This window comes from Poecilia formosa, unplaced genomic scaffold, assembly GCF_000485575.1.
Source record: "Poecilia formosa unplaced genomic scaffold, Poecilia_formosa-5.1.2 Scaffold392, whole genome shotgun sequence".
Taxonomy (NCBI): Eukaryota; Metazoa; Chordata; class Actinopteri; order Cyprinodontiformes; family Poeciliidae; genus Poecilia; species Poecilia formosa.
The window spans coordinates 78,901-104,659 of NW_006800331.1; the positions used below are offsets into that span (position 1 = coordinate 78,901).

At 40.3% G+C, this 25,759-nt stretch overlaps 1 protein-coding gene across 3 annotated transcripts; it reads left to right on the top strand.

Annotated features, from left to right (window-relative positions):
- Positions 1 to 25,625, top strand: sacs (sacsin molecular chaperone). Of its 3 annotated transcripts, none has more exons than XM_016662842.1 (12): positions 1 to 202; positions 2,335 to 2,408; positions 2,624 to 2,732; positions 3,967 to 4,117; positions 6,007 to 6,097; positions 6,165 to 6,250; positions 7,291 to 7,402; positions 7,585 to 7,731; positions 8,004 to 9,489; positions 11,143 to 11,234; positions 12,301 to 12,327; positions 12,800 to 25,625. In XM_016662842.1, the coding sequence occupies exons 3-12, from the start codon at positions 2,710 to 2,712 to the stop codon at positions 24,349 to 24,351; spliced, it is 13,767 nt and encodes a 4,588-aa protein (XP_016518328.1). In that variant the 5' UTR covers positions 1 to 202; positions 2,335 to 2,408; positions 2,624 to 2,709; the 3' UTR covers positions 24,352 to 25,625. The 3 variants fall into 3 exon arrangements, with proteins under 3 accessions (XP_016518328.1, XP_007575983.2, XP_016518329.1); XM_016662843.1 differs by lacking the exon at positions 1 to 202 and adding an exon at positions 212 to 399; XM_007575921.2 differs by lacking the exon at positions 12,301 to 12,327 and having other exon boundaries at positions 2 to 202.
- The last annotated feature ends 134 nt before the right edge of the window (positions 25,626 to 25,759 follow it).

Below are 25,759 nucleotides of genomic sequence, written 5' to 3' on the forward strand. Positions count from 1 at the left end.
GACCTGTGAGATAAAAAAATAAAAATAAAAAAAACCTGCAGTGTGAAACGATCGAGTCCACGACTCTTGGAAATTACACTTTAAACTAGGTTCTCCGCCAGTTTCAGGTCAGATATCGGGCACTTTCTGCGGTCATCAGCAGGAACTCGTGACCACATCCGCGGCGCAGAGATGCGGTGCTGATGCTGCTGCCTTTCTAGCTGTGAGTATTCATTTCTCTTTCCAATGCGGCACCGAGATCAGCTGGGAGGTTAGGACACCAGACGATGACTTAGCTCAGGATATTACCAGATCAAACGGCAACGCACAGATGTACAATCAATAATTAATGGGAAATACGTCTGAGTATTGGGGAGGGTCCTCCAGAAAATACCCTTGAGACTGAAATCGTGCACTCTGGTAAGTTTGGCGTAGGCTATTTTCCTACATCCCATTTCTACCGCAGCGTTTTGACAAGCATAGCTTATACAGTTGACCAGGTGTCTTCTGGACTTGATGTCATTGTGAGTCGACTGGCGTTTAGATGATCCTTGACTTTCATGTGATGATGTCACTTTTCTACTGCAGATCTGATGATTTGATCGATTTTATCTCTGCTGTGCGTTCATCGTTCATAATAACAAAAAACATCTATATGCGCTGTCAGTGTGTATCAATAACAGATGTCACCGATGGACCAAGCTACAGAAAATATGTGGATTTTGTGTTTATGTGACACACAGTTTAGGCAATAATAAAAATAAAAAAATTGACTCAATTCGTATTTTAAAAGTGCGTCATGACGAGGACAGGCACACCTTTCACTCACTGGGTCTCAGCTACAAAGTTGGTGTGCGCATCTTTTTGACTGCAGTGTTCTGGCGACTGAACCCTGTTTATTGCCTACAACTCCCAGCATGCAGCAACCCGAGAAGCTCCGGCTACTGCATGCGATGTCCAGCAGTACTTTGCATAAATAAGAAACATTCTGATTTAAAAGTAAAGAATTTAGTAAGAGGGGATAAAATCTTTAAAAAAGGTTAAGATGTTTAAAATAGAGCAATTTTAGATTAGTTCCCTAATAGTTTCCCTATATCATAATCTACATCTGATATGACTTCCACAACAGGCAAAAATTTGGGTATTATGATTGACAAAGCAACAATAGCATGTATTGGTATTCAAATTACAGATTACTCGGGAGGGGATCAGATCCTCATTCTAATATTAGCTTTCCTGACTATTAAATCTTTCCATTTACATATTTATAGACATGACTTAGTTCACATATCTGTATTATCTGCAGATTATACAGATTAAGTTGGCGTTTATTACTTTGTCGATCCTGTTTTCGGTTTTTAGCAGTTATGCCAACAAACCATCGTTTATTCTGTCTGTGGTTGCATTCAAAACAAGTCTACCTCTGTTTGACTATCCTCTGAGCTGTGAAATGAGCGAGCTGACGTTACATCTCAGCTTGGCAGAGTGTCACTGGAGTGTTTATGCTCTGTCCAGGATCTGCGACAGAGAAATGAGCTCTGGCTATTGCCAGAAACTCCTCACATTTGCTTCTGCTAATTAAAAATGAGGAAGTCCATGAACCATTTCAACTGCTGCCAGAAGGACATAACACAACGTAAAGAGCAGAACCATACCACACAGCTTTGTACAACACAAACTGGTTAAGACACTTTACTTTTATTTTGTAATATCTTGCTTTGTGTTTTTATCTATTTGTTAATTACACAAACTGTTCCAAATCCAAGAAAATGCAGTTCTGTTTTATTGTTCCATATGTAAAACTAAATGACAACAGGTTTGAATTTCCATGCATCCACATTCTACAGCATCTAGATTTTTAGTTGGCAGATGGAAGAACAGAAACTCATAATAAAATAAAAAACTTGGAGCTCTCAAATCGTCATTGATTTTCCCAAAACATTTATTTTTGCAACATTTAGCCACAAATTATCTTCATTATTACTATGTTTAAGGTGAAACTGGGACTGAGAAGAATGGGTTAGAGTTAAAAAGAAAAATCCGATGTTGCCATTATCCAAATATTTAAAGGGATAGGAAAATAAATGTTGATCATTAAACGTAAGTTATGTCGTAAGTAACTAGACAATACAGAAGAAGCCGAGAGAAATTAGCGGTAACATCGTAATGAACTTGGGAGGATTAAAGACGATGCGGAAGTGACTGGGGGGTGAATCCTCTTGCTTCATCTCCGGTGGTTTTGCTCTCAGCCGCGCTGTGTAATTCATTATTATTAGAACATGGCCTTTGAAGGAGTTACGGTGTTACCGAAGGGGAATTAACTATGCCGCCTGCTATTGTTGTTATTGTTTCTAGGAAGTCGTGGTGCTTTCAGATGTCTAAGCAGTTCGGGAGAAGAACCGCAAACGGCGCTCACAGGACAGAAACAAGTGAGTGGTTTTTTGTTGGGATAAAGAGGGGCTAAACACAGCACCGGCATTATACCGCTGATAAACAACTCCATGTCTCCGACTGTTAAATGCTTTACAAGTGTTCTTTTAATTAACTAAACATCTCCAAAGAAAGCTGTCATGTGTGTTTGGTGGCGTTGTTTTGAATGGAGAGCGTTGTTGCCGTAAATAACGGTTTTCTCGCCTCACCGCAGCCGTTTTCCCGGTGCTGTATCCCTGCGCCCGGCGGAGGAGATAGTCCAATGAAAGTGTCTGAGCTGGGACATAAAACAGCAGCGACATGGCAAACTGTCCAGACCCGTGGTGAGTTCAAGAAAAAATATTCCTGCCATTATGAAGCATACTGCATGCAGTGGATGCTCAGAACATGACCAGCAGATTGACGGCGTGTCATTATTTATTTTTATATCTTTTTTGGGGGGGGTGCGGAGGGGTGTTTAAATCGTACCTGTGTGGTTTTATTGGCCTGCACTTGACGCATATGTGTAGAGGATTTAATAGCCCAGGAGGATGAGAACCATCCTCTGCTGAAGAAGCTGCCACACCCACTCTCCTCCAGTGAATGCACCACTGTGCACTTGACTGCATAGGTCCTGTAGCCTGCTGCTGGACAAGCAAGAATATTTACTTTTATTGCTGTTGGAAACTTCGGGTTTGTCTTATATAAATGAAACACCCACCCTTGCATAATACAACAATCATTGCATGTGTAAAATGTTCTTCTGCAGCACAATGGTTTAGCATTGACAAAAAATAGTGGAAAAATAAATCATAGGTACAATGTATGCAGAAACAACTTCCCTACAATGCCTTGTATTCCCACCCACTCCTTGAACTTTTTCACATTTTGTTAAGTTACACCCACAAAAGTTAATGTTATTTTCATTATTTTGTTATAGACCAGCTGAAAGTACTGCAGAATTACTCAGAAGGGCTACGATGCCGTTTAAGCCCCTTTATTATGGAGCCTCTAAAGAAAAATCACAGCTATGTCTTAAAAATGTTTTACACTTATTTTTAACAGAGAGTCTGTGAACAGTTTGCAGTCATGCAATTGACTTCATTTGATTTTTATCTGAAGTCTCTGGGAGGGGGGGAAGTATGCTGAAAATAAAGGCATGCACATTTCATATTTTTATTTGTAAGAATAAAAATATGAAAGATACATGTTTAATTTTAGTTGACGGTTATGTACTATTTTGTATTGGCTATTGGCTCCTTTGCTCCCAATCACAATGTAAAGTGAAAAAAAAAAGAATTTTTTTGTCCCGTGCACCATATATAAACACTAGAAATGCCAGTAACAGATGGGTACCATGCTCATGTTTCTTCCAACCTTTTAGGTTTAATCAATATTGATTGTAACTAAGACTCACATCCTCCACTGGGGGGATCACATCAGGCAACACATTTTGCCCCGTTTTTCACATCCAATTCATCGTCTACTTTGTGGGCAGCATTCAAGTCAAAATTGGTTCAGATAAGTCAAACCGTGTTAGTAATGTCAGGGGCTTTTGTCTGCGTTTGTTGTTTCCAGGGTGCCACGGGTGACAGTTAGTCATGAGTGCATCGGCCCGAGGTCCTACCAGTTGTCCCCCTTCACATCCGTCCAAGATGTCAAACAGCTGCTGTACGAGGAAACGAACCTGCCGGTCAAAGAGCAGCGTCTGCTTCACAATGGGAGGATAGTGAGTGAATTCGTATCTGCTTGGGTTGCATTATTATAAAAAAGACTGCTGCAACATTCAGGACACAGAGCTTTCATTTTAACAGTCCTTTTATAAATACTAGTTTGTTGTCCAGTAATCCCATATATTCTCCAAGATGGATCATTAAATCATTAGACATGTGTTTTGTTTTCATGTTTTGCTTTGATGCTCTGACATTTGCATACACTGCAAACAGCTCTTGTTAGAAGTGTCTTCTTGAAATTTCCCTACGGTATGGTTTGTTGTTTAAACTTTTAACAAATTGAGTTCTCTTGCTGTTATTGACCTTATCTCTGACTTGAAAATGGCAAAGGTCTCCATGGAACTTTATCTACTGATTGATTGCCAGCTGTTGACTGATGAATCTGCTGAATTTGGAGAATGAGGAGCAAAAATGTATAAGCTGAAATGTGGAGGCGGGCCGGATCCGCGGGCCGTAGTTTGGGGACCCCTGTTTTACAGCGTCCATTCTACCCTCCAACTTAGCAAGTAAAAAGAAAAGCTTCAAACCCCACCTACCAGCTACAGCCTGACTTTATTTTATGTATTATTTCTTACCAAAATTAGACTTCATAGGAATGCTTTCATGGTAAACATCCTTTATAAGGACATAAGGATGTTGTGCCATATAGGTGTATAATTTATGTTGTTTTGCTGCTTCTGCTAATGTTATTAAAAATTGGGAAGTCTAATGGAGAAGATATGCCTGAAGCTCTACTTAAGCGAAGAGGGATTTTCTACTTAGAAGAAACTAAAAGGAGGCATTATTCTTCCCATCTGCCCCTCTGTGGATGCTTTCAAATTATATAAAACAGTCTTATTTTTTTAACAGTTACATTTTCAAAAAAAACAAAAAAAAAACAAAAAAAAAAAACAAAGTTACAGAGATGCAAATACTTTAGGGGATTGCAAAAGCATATATATATATATATATATTTGTTTTGTTTTTTTTTTGTTTTTGTTTTTTGCAATTTGTCACTTCACAACCACATGTTTCATATTAAATCCAGATAAAATACATTGAAGTTTATTGTTGCAATGTGACAAAATGTAGAAATATTTAAGAGACATAAAGAAATCTTTATCCAAGGCAAGAATCTATTGTTAATATCAGTAAATCACAATTTTTCATTATATTTGCAAGGACCATCTGCTTACAGTTATTTGATAGTTTTCCATTTAATTGCTTCTTTACTAATTTTAAACTATAGGTGGGCATTGCTGGGATGAAAACAGCTTCTTCAAACATTGTAGCTATTTGCCTATGCTTACTATAGGCACTATGCATCAGCCCTTAAACAACACATTTGTTGATAGCACTTTACTTGAGACCCGTGCTAAATATCTGTCTTTGTCCTGAATTATGCAGTAATTATTGTTGCATGCAGACACCATGATAAGGTTGCTGATGGAGGACTTCCTTTGTGTGCAGCTGGGTTTCCCTTACAGCACATTATAGCTAAAGAGTGCTGAGTGCAGCGACTAGCAGTGTCACCTTGAACAGTCACGCTCAGCTGCAGCATCGGGCCCTCATACTGACTTTCTGCCATGCTGGTGCATTGATTCTGAAAGACGCATCGGGAAAAAATTATAAATCAACCAGTTATCACTGGGAGTGGTTCATGTGTTACTGTGGCATGGTATCTCTTTGTCAAAGTATTAATCAGCCTTACTTCTCGTACTGTCTGTACTAATTCGTTGCATTTAAATAAATGGGTTCGTTCTAAATGTATTATTGTTACATTAAGTTGCTATAGTTTTTCACAATATATTTTAGACGTTACATCTGTCTACAGACTCCAAAATTCTCTTCCAACATTGTAGTTGAATTAGTTTTGTAAATTAAGGTTTTCTTTTGTCTTTTATAGCTCGATGATAGAGTGCAAATTGGCAGCTTGGTCCCTGCAGGAAGCCCAGAAGTGTCTATGACCCTGGAGGGACGGGGCCTTATAGGAGGAGGTAAAGTTTAAATATTTTTATCTCTACCATTACTTTTGTGCAGCCCCTACAGTATGGTCTGTTACAGGGAGATTTGGCCAAACTACACCTCCACTGGTGGAGTTTTTGAAGGACATTCTGAGAAGATACCCTGAAGGGGGGCAGATTCTGAAGGTGAGTGGAGTTTATTTTTTAAACTCTTTGGGTTACTTCTGAATATTTATAGCAACTTTTACATTTGTTGACATCCCTGGAAAAAACTGTGCAAATAGGCCTAAATAAACACATGTTTATTGCAGTAACATAATCTCAGATTAAAGAGCTCAACTTCTAATTTGATACCATGTTCAGTGGGGATACAAGATCCTGCATTAAGAAAATAAAAACCTACATCCTGTTATCATTTTTGTGTAGCCTCTTTTTGCCAAGAGGACTCAGATTCCTCCTATATCCGGTTGGAGCATTCAGAGAGAGGGATCTCTGACCATTCCTCTTTGCACAATTGATCCCTATTATCAAATGTCCTGGGTTCTCTCTCACTTTCTCTTCTTTTCAGCTCCATGGCGTTTCTATCAGATTTAGGTTTGATGTGGCCTTGGAAGGTTGATATTGTATGTACTTGACATTAGTTTGTGGATTTGGCCTTATTTTGGATTACTATGATGTTGAAGGACTAAATGATATCCCATTTTTGATTTCAGATAGGGTCATAGCATCATATACCAAAGGGCATGAGGTGTTTTACATATGCATTGTTTATTTCACACCAGATCCATTCAGAGTGTTTCTTTAATCATGAGTCATGAGTGACTTGTTATGTAGTTCTATCTTAGTCTTTCAGCTAATGGTTGTTATGGGTCTACTACCTGTTAATTACAGGCATAATAGTGATGGGTTAACTTTCACTCAAAGTCTCCCGTAAAAATAGGTGTGTTCCTTTCAAGGAATTTATAACGAGAAAAACAGTCAATCTTGAGGAAAACAAAAGAGGACTGTTCTTGTTTGGGTTTAATTTCCTCCTGCGAGCTTTATTGTGAACTATAGCAACATTACCAAATATTAAGGCTTGATGTCCTAAATGGAGTCATCCACTCTAATTATTTATTTTTTTTAACTGCAAAGCTTTTTGCTTAAAAGCAGTGCTAAAAAAGCTCATTTCTCTCTAATGTTCCTTTGTTCGATATTTCTCACTGCTTCTCTGCTTCATCTTGAAGGAGCTGATTCAAAATGCAGAGGACGCTGGAGCCACCGAAGTGAAGTTCTTATACGATGAGACAGAGTACGGAGTGGAGTCACTGTGGTCACCTGACATGGCTCAGCATCAAGGTTAGCAGTTACCGGTGAAGTGAAGTTGGCAGCAGAGTTGTATTGCTTTTGTAGCTAAACCACTACTGATGAAATGAATCCTTTTCTTACTTTTAAAATAATGCACTGCAATCTTTCATGCAAACATTTTTTTGTTCACCAGTTTCTAAATCTCCTGAGTTTATCTGTGCTGTAACCTGCAGGGACAGCGCTGTATGTCTACAACGATGCTGTGTTCACTGTCGAGGACTGGAATGGGATTCAGGAGATTGCAAGAAGCAGAAAGAGAGATGACCCGCTGAAAGTTGGACGATTTGGAATCGGCTTCAATTCTGTGTATCATATTACAGGTGAGAGTTTGCTGGAAAATTAAGGAATATAACTTATATTTCCAAATGTTTGCTACTTTGTATAGCCAAAATTAGTTTAGAATAAAATAGAAATCTCCACAGTTTTCTTAGGTGAATTAATATATTATACTATTTTTCCTTATAACAGTGGTTCCCAAACTTTTTATCCCTCTTACCTATTTTTATTGTGTCAAAGTTTAAGCTCTCACTGATAAAGTCACATATATGTACTTCCCATTTTTTTAAGTTTGTTGTTTATTCTTATGTTCCAGATGTTCCCAGTATCTTCAGTGGGGACCAGATTGCCATGCTGGACCCCCATCAGACCCTTTTCGGCATGCACGAGTCTGGGCAGTGTTGGAATCTGAAGACGGACATTAAGGAGATCACAGAGCTTGGTGATCAGTTTGCACCTTACACTCAAATATTTGGGATTTCGGAGAATACCATCCGGGACGGCAGCTTTCCAGGAACTCTGTTCCGCTTCCCACTTCGTGTGAAATCTTCCCAGCTCAGTGGGAATATTTACAACAAAGAAAAGGTGTTGGAGCTGTTTGAGTCTTTCAAAGCTGATGCAGACACAGTTCTCCTCTTCTTGAAGAGTGTCCAGAAGATCTCACTGCATGTCAGAGAGTGTGACGGTACAGAACGAGTGTTGTTTGAGGTCAGAGCAACAGAGAATCCTGATGACAAACTAGAAAGGCCAAATGCACTGAAGACACTGTGTCAAGCGGTGGACAGCTACAGTAATGGCGTTCCCAGCTCCATCATCACATGTGTCACTTACCAACTTCACATAGAGACTCAAGATGAAACATCTAAAGAGACTCAGAGGACCACATGGCTGGTTTGTAATGGAGTTGGAGGCAGAGGGATGTGTGCTGAGTTGGACTCTCTGGCGGACGATTTGAAGTTCATGCCAACAATCGGCATTGCCTTGCCTCTAACTGTCATAAACAAAGAGGACGGAGGTGCCACATCTGGTTTCTCAGGACGAGCTTTCTGCTTCCTCCCTCTTCCACCGGGTGAGGAGAGTGAGACGGGGCTTCCGGTTCACGTCAGCGGCTTTTTCGGTCTCACCGACAACCGCAGGAGCATCAAGTGGCGAGAAGTGGACCAGTGGAGGGATCCATCTGCCTTGTGGAATGAGCTGCTTATAATAACTGTCATCCCTAAGGCTTATTTCACTCTCATTGTGGATGCTATAAAGAGAGTGCAGACAAAAAAGGACCAAGACTTTCCTTTGTCTCCAAGAGGGACATACAGGGCATGGCCAGACCCTAAACAGGTCAAGTCCCGCTGGACGCCCATTCTCCAGCCGCTCTTTCATGATCTACTGCAGCAGCGAGTGATCTATTCGCTCAGTGAGAGCTGGGTCGGAGTGGAGCAGGCTGCCTTCTCAGAGCTCGACACTGACAATTATATTTCAGAGACGGTCATCAACTACCTCCAAAGCTCAGGAATGCAGGTAGCAAAGGTGCCAGCTGCAGTGGACTTTGCTTTGGCTTCCTATATAACTGAGTCTACTGAGATGAAGAAAGTTAACCCTTCTTTACTGAGGCAAACTATCAGGAAGAGCAAACACAAAGGTTCCTCAGAGGAGAAGCTGCTGCTGCTGGAGTTTGCTCTCAGTGATGCCAACTACAGTGATCTCATAGGGCTTGAGCTTCTGCCACTCCAAAATGAAACATTTACATCGTTTTCATCTTCTGTCAGTGAAAAAGACGCCATTTACATCGCGTCTGAGGCGTTCCCCAGGTAAAACGTCTGGATAAACATCTAATACTCTAAGTTAGGAGATTTAACCTCTTTTAAAGGGTCACAGTAAAAAAGGCAAGTGTAGCAGTTTATCTAAACAGAAATTAGTATGTTTTTAATTTGATGGTGCTTTTCTTTATCCATAGCATGAATGTTTATAAAATTCAAAAACCATGACAGCTTTTACAAATACCCACCTGATGTATCTTACTCTTAATCCCTAATATATAGATGAAACTACTGTTTGCATACTGTACAGTGTATGTAATCAGCACACTGTTTACAGTACACTTTAAATAAAACAAGTTAATAACTGTCATTGCCTTTTTATAATGCATTCCACATTTTAGTTCAGTTTGCATTACTAAATGATTTCTATTTGATAAGTGCCAGAAAAATTACAGATTACATTTGTTTTATCTTCAAATCCAAAAATGTATATGCATATTTCCAGGAGTTACAATTTGCTTTACATTTTGTGATTTGGATCAAACATTTTGGGTTTCCTTTCCTTTTCAGAGTAGTTTGCATGAGTTTTGGCCCATTTCTTCTAATAGAACTGATGTAACTGAGTCAGCTTCGTAGGCCTCCTTGTTCGCACACACACATTTTCAGCTCTTCCCACTGATTTTCCATAACTCAGGGCTTTCTGATTACCACTCTAAGACATTGACCTACACATGCCTATGTCTTAACTTCCTTCCACAATAATGTTTCCTCCTTTGCCTCTTGTCGATTTAGTAAAGTGCACTGGTCCAATTTGATGCGTTTACACCCATCATACACCAACACTTGTACTTCAGTCGGTGTTCCAAAAGTAAAGATGTTTATTGTAGTAAAAAACATCTTACTTTGAACTTACATTACCAGACTTTAGGAAATGTCTACAAAAATTAAAGTCTCTGTACTCATGGGCATTTGCAAACTGTAATCTGGCTTTTTTTTTACGTGTCTTTTAAAGCGATGGCTTCCTCCTTGCTGAAAGGCCTTTCAGCCCATGTCAGTACAGGAAAATGACAATGTCACCAGCTTCAGGCAACATCTTAACAAGATCTTTTGCTTTTGTTCTGAGGTTGATTCACACATTTCAAACCAAAACCTGTTCATCTCTGGACCACAGAACCTTTTCCCATCGTGTTTATTCTTGCATGTTGTTGTTTGTACAGTTGAATGCGTCACCTTGGGCCATCTGGAATTTGTACTCAAGGATGGTCCAAGTTTGGAGAGATCCACTCTTCTCCTCCTTTCTGATTTCATTTGATTTTCTAAAAATCACACAAGAAAGAAAATATGCTTGAAATCTTGGTTAGAGATAAGGTTCCTCCATTTAACTCAAATGTTAACCCATCATATTCATGCAAAATCATAATTTCATCTTCTCGCATGATCTCACATTGTTTACCAATGCAATAATCATAATATATGTTTAGTTAATTGTTCTGGCATTAGACAAAAATAAAATCATTTTTGATAATTCTAGCTCACCTAAAACAATAAGAGATTAATCTGATTTAATAATAAGCAGTGACATTTATATTTGTTTCTGTTGTATGCACATGCAAACAGCAAAGATTTTTACGGAAAGTTTCAAATTGGTGTTGATTACTCCTTCTTTGTTTACTAGATTTCTAATTTCCTTTGCTTTATTTCAAGGTCTCTCTATCCAGGACTGGAGCATCGGTTTTTACTGGAAACTATGAAGCCTTCAGTAATGGACAGCTTAAAGAAGGCTGCCAAAAGCAGAGGTAGTAACACACCAAAATTTATTTTACAAGTCATCTATATAACATACTGTAAATCTTTTCTGTCTATATCCATGCATCCATAATCCAACAGTGGCTGGTTTATTTGATTCATGGGTTTGTACTCAGACTTTACTCAGACTGTGATGACTGCGTGAATTGCAACCATGATGTTTATTAGGCCATTTTTATCTTACTCTGCAGCTGTGCCAGCAGTGCATTAAATCTGGTACATTGCTGCCAGATAATTCAGGTGGAGATGACAGTAAAGAGAACAGACAGTGAACATTAGGCATGTAGCAGTGACTGGAGGGCTTCCTCACCCCACCTGTTGCTGCACACTGCCCATCAGCTTGTTGAAAAAAGACTTCTGCATTTTGTTTGTTGCTACGAACATAGAGTGAGACTAATTCACCAGACAGTATTAGCTTTTTATATTTCTGGTGTTATTATTTAAAGGATAGGACAGCAAAAACCACTTTAAGGTGACAACAAAACAACAAAATTTAGTAGATGTTGAGCAGATGTCTATTCTGTATTTATTTATAACCAATATGTTGCATTATTTTAGCAGAAGTAGGAATGCTTTTTGCTTTTCTGCTTTAAAGAAAAGACATGAGACCATTTTAAATATATTTGTTTTTAATTTTTGTGCAAGACTTTGAAACTTTGAAAAATGATGTAATCTCATACTGGCCCATGAATAAAGCATAGTGATTCATCAATAATTTTACTTCCTCACAGTGACCTGGACATGTGGTCCATGAGCCAGGGAAAATAAAATGCTGAGTAAAAGGTCTGTCAAAAAAAGTCAAATCAAAATATACATAGAATATCGGAACAGAAATACACCATTAGAGGCCAGACATAGCATTTTCTACATATTTTTGGTGCTTCATTGTAAATAATGGCATTATTGTTGTTTACATTATTTAACTTCAGTATTATTTTTCTGATGTCCTTTATGGTCTTAATCCTCACATTTACACATATAGCTTTTAATGATAATTTTTCATCCAGTGAGATAGAGTCATGTACATCTTCCAATAATATGTCATTTAAATTACAGTGCAGCAGTTTCTTTGGGGGTGTTCAGGTAGGTATTACAAAGGGTGCTACATATCTTCTTATGATTAACCAAAACTAATGTGTGGCTGCAGACAATTAACTCGCCTATATGATAAGAAAAATAAACAACTCACACATTATTCTCTTCCTTGTTTTTTTCTTCTGTCAAAACTTTTTCTATTATCAATTAGACCAATGTAGGATTCACGTATTACTTTATTTTAAAATTGGTTTTGTGATTTGCATGGTTCAAGTCCGTTTGAGCTATTTGCTGTTCAGACAGGATGCTGATATAAGGAGAATTGTGGAAGCTTGTTTGCATGGATCACATTACTATTGCATCTTAAATGTCGTTAGTGCATAATTTTAATTAAAATGATTTTTTTTATTGTGAATGTGGATTTCAAGTGTTGCTCAATTTTAGAAACGAACCAGTCAACAATGAACATTATCTAAGGTAATATTTGACACTGAATCCACTGTTGTTGTCATTTTAACAGGAAGACCCTGTACTCAGCTACAGGTGTTGAATCCAGAACGATCAGCTCGACTCATCAAGGAGATACTCTCTACAGCCTGGCCAACAAGAGACTTCAGTGTAGAGTGGGAACCTGGAAACAAAGAACTAAAGCATCCCACAATTTCATGGTTAAAAATGGTTTGGAAACATCTCTACATCAATTTTGCTGATGACTTAAACACATTTGAAGACATGCCTTTGATCCCTCTCGTGCCCCTTGAGGACAACATGAACACAGCTAAGCTTCTTCGTCTCAAAACTCCCTCACCCATAATTCATGTGGATGACAATGAGGCTCTGGTTTCTGAAAGCCTTTTTGACATTCTGGAAAAGCTTGGAGGTGTTGTCATAAAAACCCTGGACTCGTGTTTGCAGCACCCTCAGCTGAAGTGCTACATCCACCCTTGCTCTCCTGGTATGTTTTTGCAAATTCTAAGTAGACTACCAACACAGCGGTTGTCTAGCCAAGTCTCGACTTTCTCAGTGGAAGAGAAAATTGTGCTCAGAAAATTTCTCGCAGGACTGTCTGACATCACTGAGAAGGAAAAACATACATTACTGGATCTCTCTATCTTTGAAAAGGTGGGGGCCTATTCTGAAGGTACCTCGTCATTTACATCAATGAGAGGTGCAAAAGCTTTACATCACAGAGCAAAGTACCCACCAGATGTGAAACTGTCAGAAAACCTTGTGGCCTGCCATGATGAGGAATCAATCCGTCTCATCAAGATGCTCAACGTAGAACAAGTCAAAACAACAGAATGTCTGAAGATGATTATTCGGGACATCGACAAGGGCTTCTATTCAAAAGATGAAACTACCCAGATCATGCTTTGGGCTCTCAAGCATCTGGGATTTTTAAAGAACGAAAACTCATCTGTAATTGGATGGCTCTCTGCTATTAAATTTATTGAGTTGCCATGTGGAAGATCTGTAAAAGCCTCAGATCTTTTTGACCCTGAACTAGAGATTTTACAGCATTTGTTCTACAAGGAGGAGAAAACACGGTTTCCCACAAGTACATTTACCAAATCTCCTGACATTCTCCATTCACTTCGACAACTGGGGCTTAGAAATGAGGTTCAGGTCAGTGAAAAAGATGTCCTCAAAGTGGCAAAAAAGATAGAGGAGTTGCAAAGCAGTGAGGAACCTGAATGGGACTCAGTAATCAAAAAGGCAAAAACACTCTTGCAAATTCTTAATAAACAAACCAAGCTGATAAAATCAGCCGATATCCAGGCTTCACTGCTTCAACTAAAATGGATACCTGTCTGTAAAGAAAGACCTCTAACTTATCCAAATTCTCTTGCTTGGATTGGAGATACGCTCAATATCTGCTCTCTGTCTGACATGTGTGAAATATGCCATGCAGTACTTGTGGGATCTTCAGTACCACTGGTTGAACACACCTCTGCAGGTTTCAAGAAGGCTCTGAAACTTACAATAGAGCCACAAGTGGATCAGGTATTACAGCACTTGAAAGCTGTGAATGACTGGCATAAATCCCAAGCATTTACCACTGAGGATTGGTACCAGTTTCAGCAGATCCTATTTGAGATTTATGGATTTATGCAGGCTCATCTTGAGGATGCAAGAGAAGCAATGAAGTCCTTGCCTTTTGATTGGGTGTGGACTGGAAAGACATTCACATCACCTGGCCAAACCGTCTTAAAACCCCTCCCTGATCTAGACCTGCAGCCTTACCTCTACTCACTGCCAAAAACAATGAGAAAATTTCATAAGCTTTTCAAGTTTTGTGGTTCAGTTGAAGAGGTTGTCCCAGCCCATGTGTTTGACGTCATTGCCACAATCCAAAAAAGATGTGAAGGAGAGATTAGCAAGGAGGAAAGTAAACACAATATTCTGCTCTTGATCAACATCCTCAGATGGCTCTACAATAATCAGATCCCAGTGGACACTAATATGCAAGTGCCTATCTTTTGTTACAAGAACCCAAGCAAATTAGCAATGAAACCCATTCATGAATGCACCTACTGTGACATCAAGGTCGATGATTTAAATGACTTACTTGAAGATGCCTCAGAACCTATTATATTGGTCCATGATGACATCCCAATGAAAACTGCTGAATGGTTGAAGGTGCCATGTTTGAGCACAAGGTTGATAAACCCAGAGAATCTTGGCTTTGAACAATCAGGCCAGCAAGAACCTCTAACAGTAAGAATAAAAAATATCTTGGAGGAATATCCATCTGTAGCAGATATCTTTAAGGAGCTCCTACAGAATGCTGATGATGCCAGTGCAACAGAGTGCAGTTTCCTTATTGACATGAGAAAAAACAATGACATTCGAGAAAATCTCCTTGATCCTGGCATGATTGTTTGCCATGGGCCGTCTCTGTGGTCTTTCAACAGTGCTGTATTTACAGACACAGACTTTTTGAACATCACACGGCTTGGTGGGTCAGTGAAGAGATGTGAAGCGGATAAAGTTGGCAAGTTTGGCTTGGGTTTTAACTCCGTTTACCACATCACTGATATCCCCATCATTATGAGCAGGGAATTCATGATCATGTTTGATCCCAATATCAATCACATCAGCAAACACATTCGAGACCGGTCCAATCCAGGGATCAAAATCAATTGGAGCAAACAACAAAAGAGGCTAAGAAAATTTCCCAATCAATTCAAACCATTCCTTAACGTTTTTAACTGCCAGCTGCCTTTAGCTCAAGACTCGCCATACAAATACAATGGTACTCTTTTCAGACTTCCATTCAGAACAGAGCAAGAGGCATCATCCAGTGAAATCAGCAGTCTGTACTACAACACCACAGATATCTATTCCCTCGTTGATGAGTTCAGCATATGTGGCCATAGGTTCATTCTCTTCACTCAGCATGTTGGATGTATGGTGTTGAAATACCTGAAATTTGAGGAACCAAACCCAGCAGCAGCACAAGATGTGGTGGCTATTAACAAAAGTGTGTGGTCAAGCAAAGCCTCATATGGACCCTTGAGCATCCTAAAATCTGCAGCAAAGGTTATGAAGAAAGTAGCAAGCACCAACAGAGTTCCTGCTGATGTTCCTAAATCTGGCTGCATCATTCGTGTTGTGGTGGAGGAGTTTCACAATGTCTTCAAACGCATTGTGGACCTGCACTCTCCATTATTCCGAGGTCCAGAGGAAGATCCCAACCAGTACTTTGAGATGGCAGCTAAAGGTGTCCAAACTCGGAGACTGACAGATGAAATGCCCCAAAAAGCAATCGAGGTCACCAACTGGCTCATCTGTTCATGCATGGACGTGAGTGAAGCCCTCAAATTTTCCCTCAGTGACAGTGGAAAAAGACTTGGACTGGTGCCTTGTGGAGGAGTTGCTGTTCTTCTCACAGAGGAAGAGAATCGCAAATGGACTGTAAAAACAAATTCAACACCAATTGGAGAGGTGTTTTGCTACTTGCCTCTCAGAATCAAAACAGGCCTGCCAGTTCACATCAATGGCTGCTTTGCTGTCACTTCCAATCGCAAAGAGATCTGGAAGACTGATACCAAAGGACAGTGGAACTCTGTGTTCATGAGGCACGTCATTGTCCAGGCCTACTTAGCAGCCCTCTCAATGCTGCGTTCACTGGCTGAAAGTGGAGAACTTCTCGAGTACAGCTACTATTCAGCATGGCCAGATCCAAGTCAGGTACATGATGACTTTGTGCTGATCAGCCAGGGCATTTACCAAGAAATAGCCAAAGGAGGTGACAGCGAGCAGGCCAAGGTTTTTTCAGATGGAAAAACATGGGTGTCAATCAAATACATCAGATTCCTTGATGACGCCTTACTTTGTAGGCCAGACATTGGCCCTGCTGCTTTCAAGATATTTCTGAAATACCTCAGGAAAAGTGGCTCACAAAACCTCTGTGCTGTTGAGCTCCCTGACTGGGTAAAGGAAGGATTTGATGATGCTGGATGTAGAGGGAAGTTAATGGAAAATACCCTGACAGAGAAGCAGTTCTTTTCAGAAGTATTTTTTCCTCACATTCAGGAGCTTGACAAAGAGCTCAGAGATCCCCTGATGCATTACGTCCTAAATGAGAAACTTGAAGAATTTGAATCGATTCTTAGAGTCACTCCTTGCATACCTTGCTCTGGCCCCAAAAGTGAACTAGTTTTACCCTCCAAACTCATCCATCCAGAGGGAAGAGTTGCTAAACTCTACATTGCTGATGATGGAAGATTTCCTGAAGGAACGTCCAAAGACTATGTAAATCCAGTCTGTTTAGTTAAACTAGTGCAGCTGGGCATGGTGAAAGATGACCTATGCTGGGAGGACCTCACTGAGCGGGCTCATTCTGTCATTGAGCTTAATGAAAACGATCACACAGCCGCATGCTTTCGTAGCAGCATACTACTGAGTCTCATTGATGAGAAACTGAGGATGAGAGATCCAGTTGCAACAGAGTACCTGGAGAATCTACAAGATATCAAGTTCCTTCCATTTCTGACAAGACCTGCAGGCTTCTCTTTACCATGGCATGGGAACAGCTTTTCCCCAACCACAATGTTCTCTCCTAGAGAGCTTTACACAACTGAACATCAGGATACAGTTTGCCTAATGAAGCCAATTCTGAATGAGAATTCACCATCCTTTAAAGGCTGTGGTGCAATGTCATTGGCTGTGAAAGATGGTCTTGGTCTAATAAGGAAGCCCCCTGTTGAGCTGGTCATCAGTCAACTAAAGGAACTTTCTCAGTCTTTTGATGGTGTCACGTTGTATCAGGAAAATATAACAAATGCCTGCTACAAATACCTTCATGAGGAAATGCTGCAGGATGAAAATGTAAGAGGTAAAATAAGTGGAGACCTAAAAGGATTCAACTCCATTTTGGTGGAGAACACATATGTCAGTCCTTCCAAAGTTGCATTCCACTTGAATTTTGATGCAGCTCCCCATCTTTATCAGCTTCCAAACAAATACAGAAACAGCTGTCGAGAGCTTTTTGAAAATGTTGGCGTGCAGCCCAGCTTTACTGTTGAAGATTTCTCTGCTGTTCTTGAAACAGTGAGGCAAGAGTGTGGACGAAGGACACTAATAGAGGAAAACTTCCAGTTATGCCGCAGAATCATTAGTGAAGGAATCTGGAGTCTAATTCGAGACAAAAACCAAGAGTTTTGTCAAGCAAATTATGGTGGGATTTTGTTACCAGACTGCAATCTAACACTGCAACCATCAAAGTCATTATGTTACAATGACTGCCCTTGGATCAAAGTCAGAGATTCCTCTGTGAAATACTGTCACGCTGACATTCCAAGAGAGGTTGCTGTGAAGCTTGGAGCAATCCCAAAACGTCACAAAGCACTCGAGAGATATGCCTCTAACGTCTGCTTCAATCCACTTGGCAGTGAGTTTGGACAGAAAGAAAAACTCACTAGCAGGATTAAAAGCATTCTCAATGCCTATCCATCAGAGAAGGAAATGCTGAAAGAGCTGCTTCAAAATGCAGATGATGCCAAAGCCACAGAAATTTATTTTGTATTTGATCCAAGGACACACCCCACCGACAGAATATTTGATGATAAATGGATCCCAATGCAAGGCCCTGCCCTCTGTGTGTACAACAATCAACCATTCACAGAGGATGACGTCCGAGGTATTCAGAACCTTGGAAGAGGAACAAAAGAGGCCAATCCAGGCAAAACTGGTCAATATGGGATCGGATTCAACTCTGTTTATCACATAACTGACTGCCCATCCTTTATCTCAAACAATGACATTCTCTGCATCTTTGACCCACATGCACAGTATGCACCAGGAGCTACATCTGTAAGTCCTGGAAGGATGTTCAGAGACTTGGACTCTGACTTCAGATCCCAGTTTTCAGATGTTCTAAATCTGTACTTGGGAGCTCATTTCAAGTTAGAACGGAGCACAATGTTCAGATTTCCCATCCGATCTATAGAGATGGCAAAAACATCAGAGATCAGTTCTGTCCCTGCATCTGACAGAATGGTGCAAAACCTCCTAGACAAGCTGAAAACAGATGGTGCAGAGCTTCTTATGTTTCTCAACCACATGGAGAAAATATCAGTTTGTCAAATAGATCATGCATCTGGTGAACTAAAAGTGCTCTACTCTGTCACAGCCAAAATAACAGATGGTGATCGACTAAAACGCAAACAATTTCATGCCTCTGTCATTGACAGTGTTACCAAAAAGAAGCAGCTTGCTGCTATTCCAGTCCAACAGATAACCTACTCGATGGATATAGAGGACACTGATGGAAACATGACCTCATGGATGATCTGCAACAGATCTGGCTTTCCAGACATTGAAAATGTCTCCAAAAGTGTGGTTTCAGCCCACAAAAATGAAGACATAACTTTGTTTCCACGTGGAGGTGTGGCAGCATGTGTAAGCCACAACTACAAAAAACCCCACAGAGCCTTTTGCTTCTTGCCCCTTTCACTGGAAACTGGTTTGCCTTTTCATGTCAATGGACATTTTGCCCTAGACTCAGCTAGAAGAAACCTATGGAGAGATGACAATGGTGTAGGGGTAAGAAGTGATTGGAATAACAATTTGATGACGTCACTTATAGCTCCTGCATATGTTGAGCTGCTGATTCAGCTGAAGCGCCGATACTTTCCAGGTCCCGATCCCACCATGAGTATACTACAAGGAACACCTCTTCATGTTGTTAAAGACACGCTGCGGAAATACCTCTTTTTTTTCCCAGCCAACAGACTTGACATTCAGCCAGACTGGTATTGCTTGGTTAAAGCAGTATACAACTGCATCCATGCTGATCTGAAGCGTTTGCTTCCTGTTGTGAGAGCAGGCCAGATGGACAACTCCGAAATGCACTCTGTCATTTACATCTCATGGGTGAATACATCCACGGCGAACAAAAGCAGAGCCTTCTTTGATAATCTGCTTCAGGATGAGCTTCAACACTTGAAAAACACAGAGTATAACTTAACCTCAAGGAAGTCTGTGGCTGAAAATGTCTACAGGCTGAAAACCTTGCTTCTTGACATTGGTTTTAACCTGGTTCATAGTTGTGATGAAACAGCAAACCTCTACCTCTGTCTGGAGGATGCAGGGATTCCAGTCACATATGTAACACCGAGTGACGTTCGCCAATTTCTGCACACTTTCTCATCACCTGACACATGTTGCCATGTTGGGAAACTCCCTTGCCGCCTCCCACAGTCTACCTTCAAGCTGGTTCATAACTTGAAGCTCCTGGTTGACTACTGTTTCAAAGACATAGAAGTGGATGAGGTCAAAATTGATGGCTTGCCACTGTTGATAACAATGGAGAATATGCTTCAAGTGTTTGACTCGAAGAGACCAAAGTTTTTGACAGCTCACCATGAACTTATATCTTCTAGGAAAGATATGTTTATGAATACATTGTACATGAGGTACAGCAACATCCTGTCAAAAGCAGGAGTTGCAAAACCCTTTGACATCAGCAGTTTTAGTGACCTTCTGGGGTCTGTTCTACCTAGAGAGTATCGAACAAAGATCCCTGTAAAGTGGAAAGATACCTTTCCTAGTGAATCCTGGCTAAAGAACACATGGAGCTTCATCAGTGAGAATGTAGCTATTAAGGAAGATCAGACGGACATCAAACCCAGCTTTGAAACAGTACTTGACACTCTGAAAGACTGGGCTTTACTACCCGGAATAAAATTCATGGCCAGAGAGAAGCTTGTCATCCCAGATCATGATGCACTCCTACCTCTAAGTCTGATAAGCATTGCCATATTTCCACAGGGCCAAAATGACAAAGTCTTTCACACTCTAATGAAAGCAGGATGTATCCAGCTTGCAGTGAACAAAATATGTGTCAAAGAGAGTCAAATCATTCCTTTCCTGGCACAACAAACAGCCAACATTGAAAATCCATCAAGCATTTTGAAAGCTCTGGAGTACATGATTCAGACATCTGCATTCAAAACAGCAAACCTGACAGACAGGGACTTTGAAGCTCTTCTGTTGTATTTCAACTGCCATCTACCTAACCTTTCTCAACAAGATGCACAGAGTCTGAAACTCCTCCCATGTTTCAAGTCAGTTAGTGGAAGATACATCAGTATTGCAAACTATAGTGCAAATTATGTTCTTGAAAAAAGCATGCCAAGTGCAGACATAGACAAATGGACTCAAACATCTTCATTTGCCTTTCTTGCTGACAATCCACAGCTTAAAGAACTGTATGCCTTCCTTGGCTGCATGCCAATCGATGACCTTGAAATTTACCTCCATCATCTTCTGCCAAAGTTTGACAGTCTCTCCTATGATGCCAAAGTTGAACACATTGTTTATTTGAAGGAGAGACTTATGTCAATGGAAGAAGGCTGCAAAATGAAGGATCAGCTTTATGATAAATTACAGGGCCTGTTGTTCATTTACGACTATTCAAACAGACTCAGACCAGCCAAATTTTTCTACGATCAGACCGTAAAGGTGTTTGAAGTTATGTTACCTGCAAAGTCTTTCATTCCAAATGACTTTTTTAGGAAAATAGAGCAAGTGACAAAACCTAAGAATGGTACACTGTTGTTGACTTCATGGATAACATTTCTGAGAAATATTGGTCTGAAGCATGAGGTCTCCCAGCAACAAGTCCTCCAGTTTGCAAAGGAGGTCAGCATCAAAGCCCAGACTGAAAGTTGGACCAAAGAAAAAGTGCAAATCGTTGTCGATGTACTTTTGAACCATATCTTTAACGAAAGAATCGACCTCTTTCAGGGTACCTTTCTGAAGGAACTGTCAATGATACCCTTTCTGTGTCCAGAAAGAGCTCCCAAAGAACTCATCAAACTTCATACTCAGTATCAAGAGATGAGTGGCACACTGCCCCTGATTCGTTTCAGTGGATCTCAAGTAAACCCAAAGTTCAAACAAACAGATATAATACACTTGCTGTGGACATCCTGCCCAATCCTACCTGAAAAAGCTACACCTTCAAGCATAAAGGAACAGGATGACAGTGCTCTTGGTGGACAGGAACAGCTTGACCTAGTTCTAAACATGTTGGGTGTCAACTTGGACCCACCTCTGGAGAAAGTCTTAAGCAACTGCAAGAACATTTGCAACATATCAAGTCCAGACGATGAAATGGTGAAAACGAGGAATAAAGTTTTGAGGTCCACATATGAATTCCTCAGTGGCGACAAACGAGATTTCCATTACCTGCTACGTGGGGTGACGTTTGTCATGGTTGAAGATGGTTGGAAATTACTGAAACCTGAGGAAGTGGTCATCAATTTAGATAATGAATCTGACTTTAAGCCCTACTTGTATAAATTACCTCTGGAACTCGGCACCTTTCATCAGTTGTTCAAGCTTCTTGGCACAGAGGATGTTGTATCAACCAAACAATATGTTGAGGTACTGTGGAGAATTTACAGGAGTTCTGAGGGAAAACAGCTCGACCCAAATGAAATGAGAACTGTGAAAAGGGTGGTCTCTGGATTGTTCAAGTCCCTTCACAATGATCCACAGGAAATTCGCAAAGATCTTGATTGCCTCAGAGATTTGATATTTTACTTGCCAAGCCATGATGGGAGACTTGCAAAATCCAATACCCTGGTATTTGATGATGCCCCACACTACAAAAGCCGAATTCAGGGTAACGTCGGGGTTCAAATGCTTGTGGACATGAGCCAGTGTTACCTGGGGAAAGACCATGCTTTCCACACAAAGCTTATTATGCTACTTCCACAAAAACTAAGACCTAGACTACTGAGTAGCATTCTCGAGGAGCAGCTTGATGAAGATTCTCCAAAAATGTGTCAGTTTGGAGCTCTTTGCTCCCTGCAAGGTCGCCTTCAGCTTTTGCTGTCCTCAGAGCAGTTCATCACTGGTTTGATCAGGATAATGAAGCATGAGAATGATAATGCATACCTTGTGAATGAAGAAAAAGCCATACGTCTGTGCAAAGCACTTTGTGAGGGACTTAAAGTGTCCTGTTTTGAAAAACTGCAGACAACTTTAAGAGTGAAAGGATGCAGTCCCATCCCACACAGTCGCAGTGAAACACTAGCTTTCTTGAAGAGGTACGGAACATCTGTAATTCATCTCTACATCCAGCATTCAGACAGTAAAGACATAAACTTTCTTCTGGCACTAGCCATGACATTGAAGTCAGCAACAGATAATTTGATCTCTGACACATCATATCTGATAGCCATGTTAGGCTGCAATGATATTTACAGAATCACTGAAAAACTAGACAACCTTGGTGTCAAGTATGACTCAACAGAGCCCTCAAAACTTGAGCTACCCCTCCCTGGAACTCCAATACCTGCTGAGATACACCACACACTGCTCATGGATCCAATGAATGTATTCTATCCAGGGGAATATGTGGGCTACCTTGTTGACTCTGAAGGAGGAGACATATATGGTGCCTATCAGCCCACCTATACCTATGCCATCATCGTTCAAGAGGTAGAAAGAGAGGAGGAAGAAAACACAAGTTTCCTTGGAAAATGCTTCCAGATTGATATTGGTTACAGTGAGTACAAAATAGTCAGTTCCCTCGACTTGTACAAGTTTTCAAGACAAGACGAAAGCACCCATATCCGAGATACTAATTCCCCGCAAACCCCTACAAGCCCAGAGAGTCGATCCTCTGGTCTACGAATGATGCCTCCCGTCTTTTCTGGAAAAGAAAACCTTAGACCTCCTCCTCAGAAACAGTCTCCCAAAAAGATTAAACTTCACGCATTACCTGAGATTCTGAAAGAGGTGACCTCAGTCGTCGAACAAGCCTGGAAGCTTCCAGAGACAGAAAGAAAAAAGATAATCCGTCGGTTGTACCTCAAGTGGCATCCAGACAAAAATGCAGAGAATCTGGACATTGCCACAGAAGTCTTTAAGCACCTGCAAAATGAAATCAATCGCATGGAGAAACAGTCTGTGGCTGATCACCAAAATGCAGACAGAACTTCCAGGAGAACCTTCTCCACATCATCAACCCGCTTCCAGTCAGAGAAATTCTCGTATCAAAGGTTTTATTCGTCGTGGAACCAGGAAGCAACCAGTCACAAGTCAGAAAGACAACAGTTCAGGGAACATTACACTAACTATGCAGGGTCTTCACACTCCCATCGTTTCTTTGTACCCCCAACCTTTAAAACAGTTGGAAACCCTGTGGAAGCCCGCAGGTGGCTGAGACAGGCCAGAGCAAACTACTCCGCTGCTCGCAATGATCTTCATAAAAATGCTAATGAGTGGGTTTGTTTCAAGTGCTACCTGGCCACAAAGCTTGCCCTAATAGCTGCTGACTATGCAGTCAGAGGAAAGTCTGACAAAGATGTAAAACCAACTGCTCTTGCTCAGAAAGTGGAGGAGTACAGCTCCCAGTTGAAAGGCCTCGCAAATGATGTTCAGATCTTGGAGGGATATGGCGTGGACAGTCTGAGAACCCGTTACCCTGATCTCCTGCCTTTCCCACAGATTCCCAATGATAGATACACATCTGAGGTGGCAATGAGGGTGATGGAATGTACCGCAAGGATTATCATAAAGCTTGAAACATTTGTGCAGCATAAAATATGATAACATTGCTTAATAAAAGTCTGCAAATATTCTCAGTGAAATCAAGAACTCATATGGCTGTATGCAAAAGAGATCACAAAGAATCCGCTGGCAGCTTCTGCAACATGCAGTTTCTATCTGTGAAAGTGGGACAGTGGCCCATGCATAGTGAATAAATACATGGCTCCCATGCCCTGTTGGCCCATATATGTGCATAGGCTGTACATAGCTATGCCTCAGCAATATGTTTTGTTTACCAAATCCCCACACTGACTATATTTACTCTGTTAGATAAAAAAAAATATGCAGCTTTTTTACTTTATCTTTTATAAAAACAAAATAATATATTTTCTTGCTATAGAAAACAAATTCAGTGTACTTAAAAGATGTGCTTACTAGAAAGTATCTATACCCTGTTATGTACAATGACTGCTCTCATACAGCGTGTCCTACTTTCAAAAGCACTACTAGCCCAGAAAACACAATCATGTTTGTAATTGTTCTGTTTTTGTACTTTCCTGATTGTTTTCATATAATTTCTGTAAAAGTTGTACATTTCTTGTAACATAGCCAGTCATGTGTTTATGGAACAAGCACTTTTTGAAACTCACATGCATTTTCACTCATGTAGCGTCAGTGCTTGGGGCAATTTAGGGAAATCCAACTGTGAAGAGAAACTCTTTGATTTAATTTAAGCAGTAACCTTTTTTTCTTCTTCAAATCACTGAAATGTTTTGCATCATGTTGACTTCATGTACCTCTTTTCAAAGCTGGTGAGCAAATGTTTGAGCACATTAATGCTGTGTCAAAGAGCCATATGAATTTAGGTGTTATGAGGTGGGCCCAAATGTGACTTGTAATATTTCTAATTTACAACCATGTCTATATAATTTTTTTTGTGATGAGAACTGTTCTGGTTTCAGAAACATTACAGCATCAGTTGGCTGTTGTGTGTATTTTTTGATTTAACTTTGATTTTACAAATATGCTAAATACTGATTGCATACTTTGTAAGTCATTTGCAATGAAATACGATCTAAAATGTGCTGCTTGTCATCTGTTTGCTTATTTCATCTCAAGTTTCAGGTAACTGACATCATCGCATTGAATGAACCTTGAGTATCAAATGTGTTGATGTGCTCTGTGCCACAATGAGGCCTAATAAATTCCCATTAAAAGAGAACCGTGTCATAACAGGCCACAAAAAACACTGATGTATGTTACTTGCATCTCCCAAAGCTGCAGAAGATCAAGCCTTTGGTCACTTTTTTTTTTCATAATAAAAATGCCAAAAAAACACACAAAAAACATCCACGCCTGGGTCTCCCCTCTCATTGCTGCAATATTTTTCCACAATTCACATTTTTTACTGTATCTGTAAATACAGCACTAAAATTTGAATACAGTATTGCATAAAAGTCCAATACTT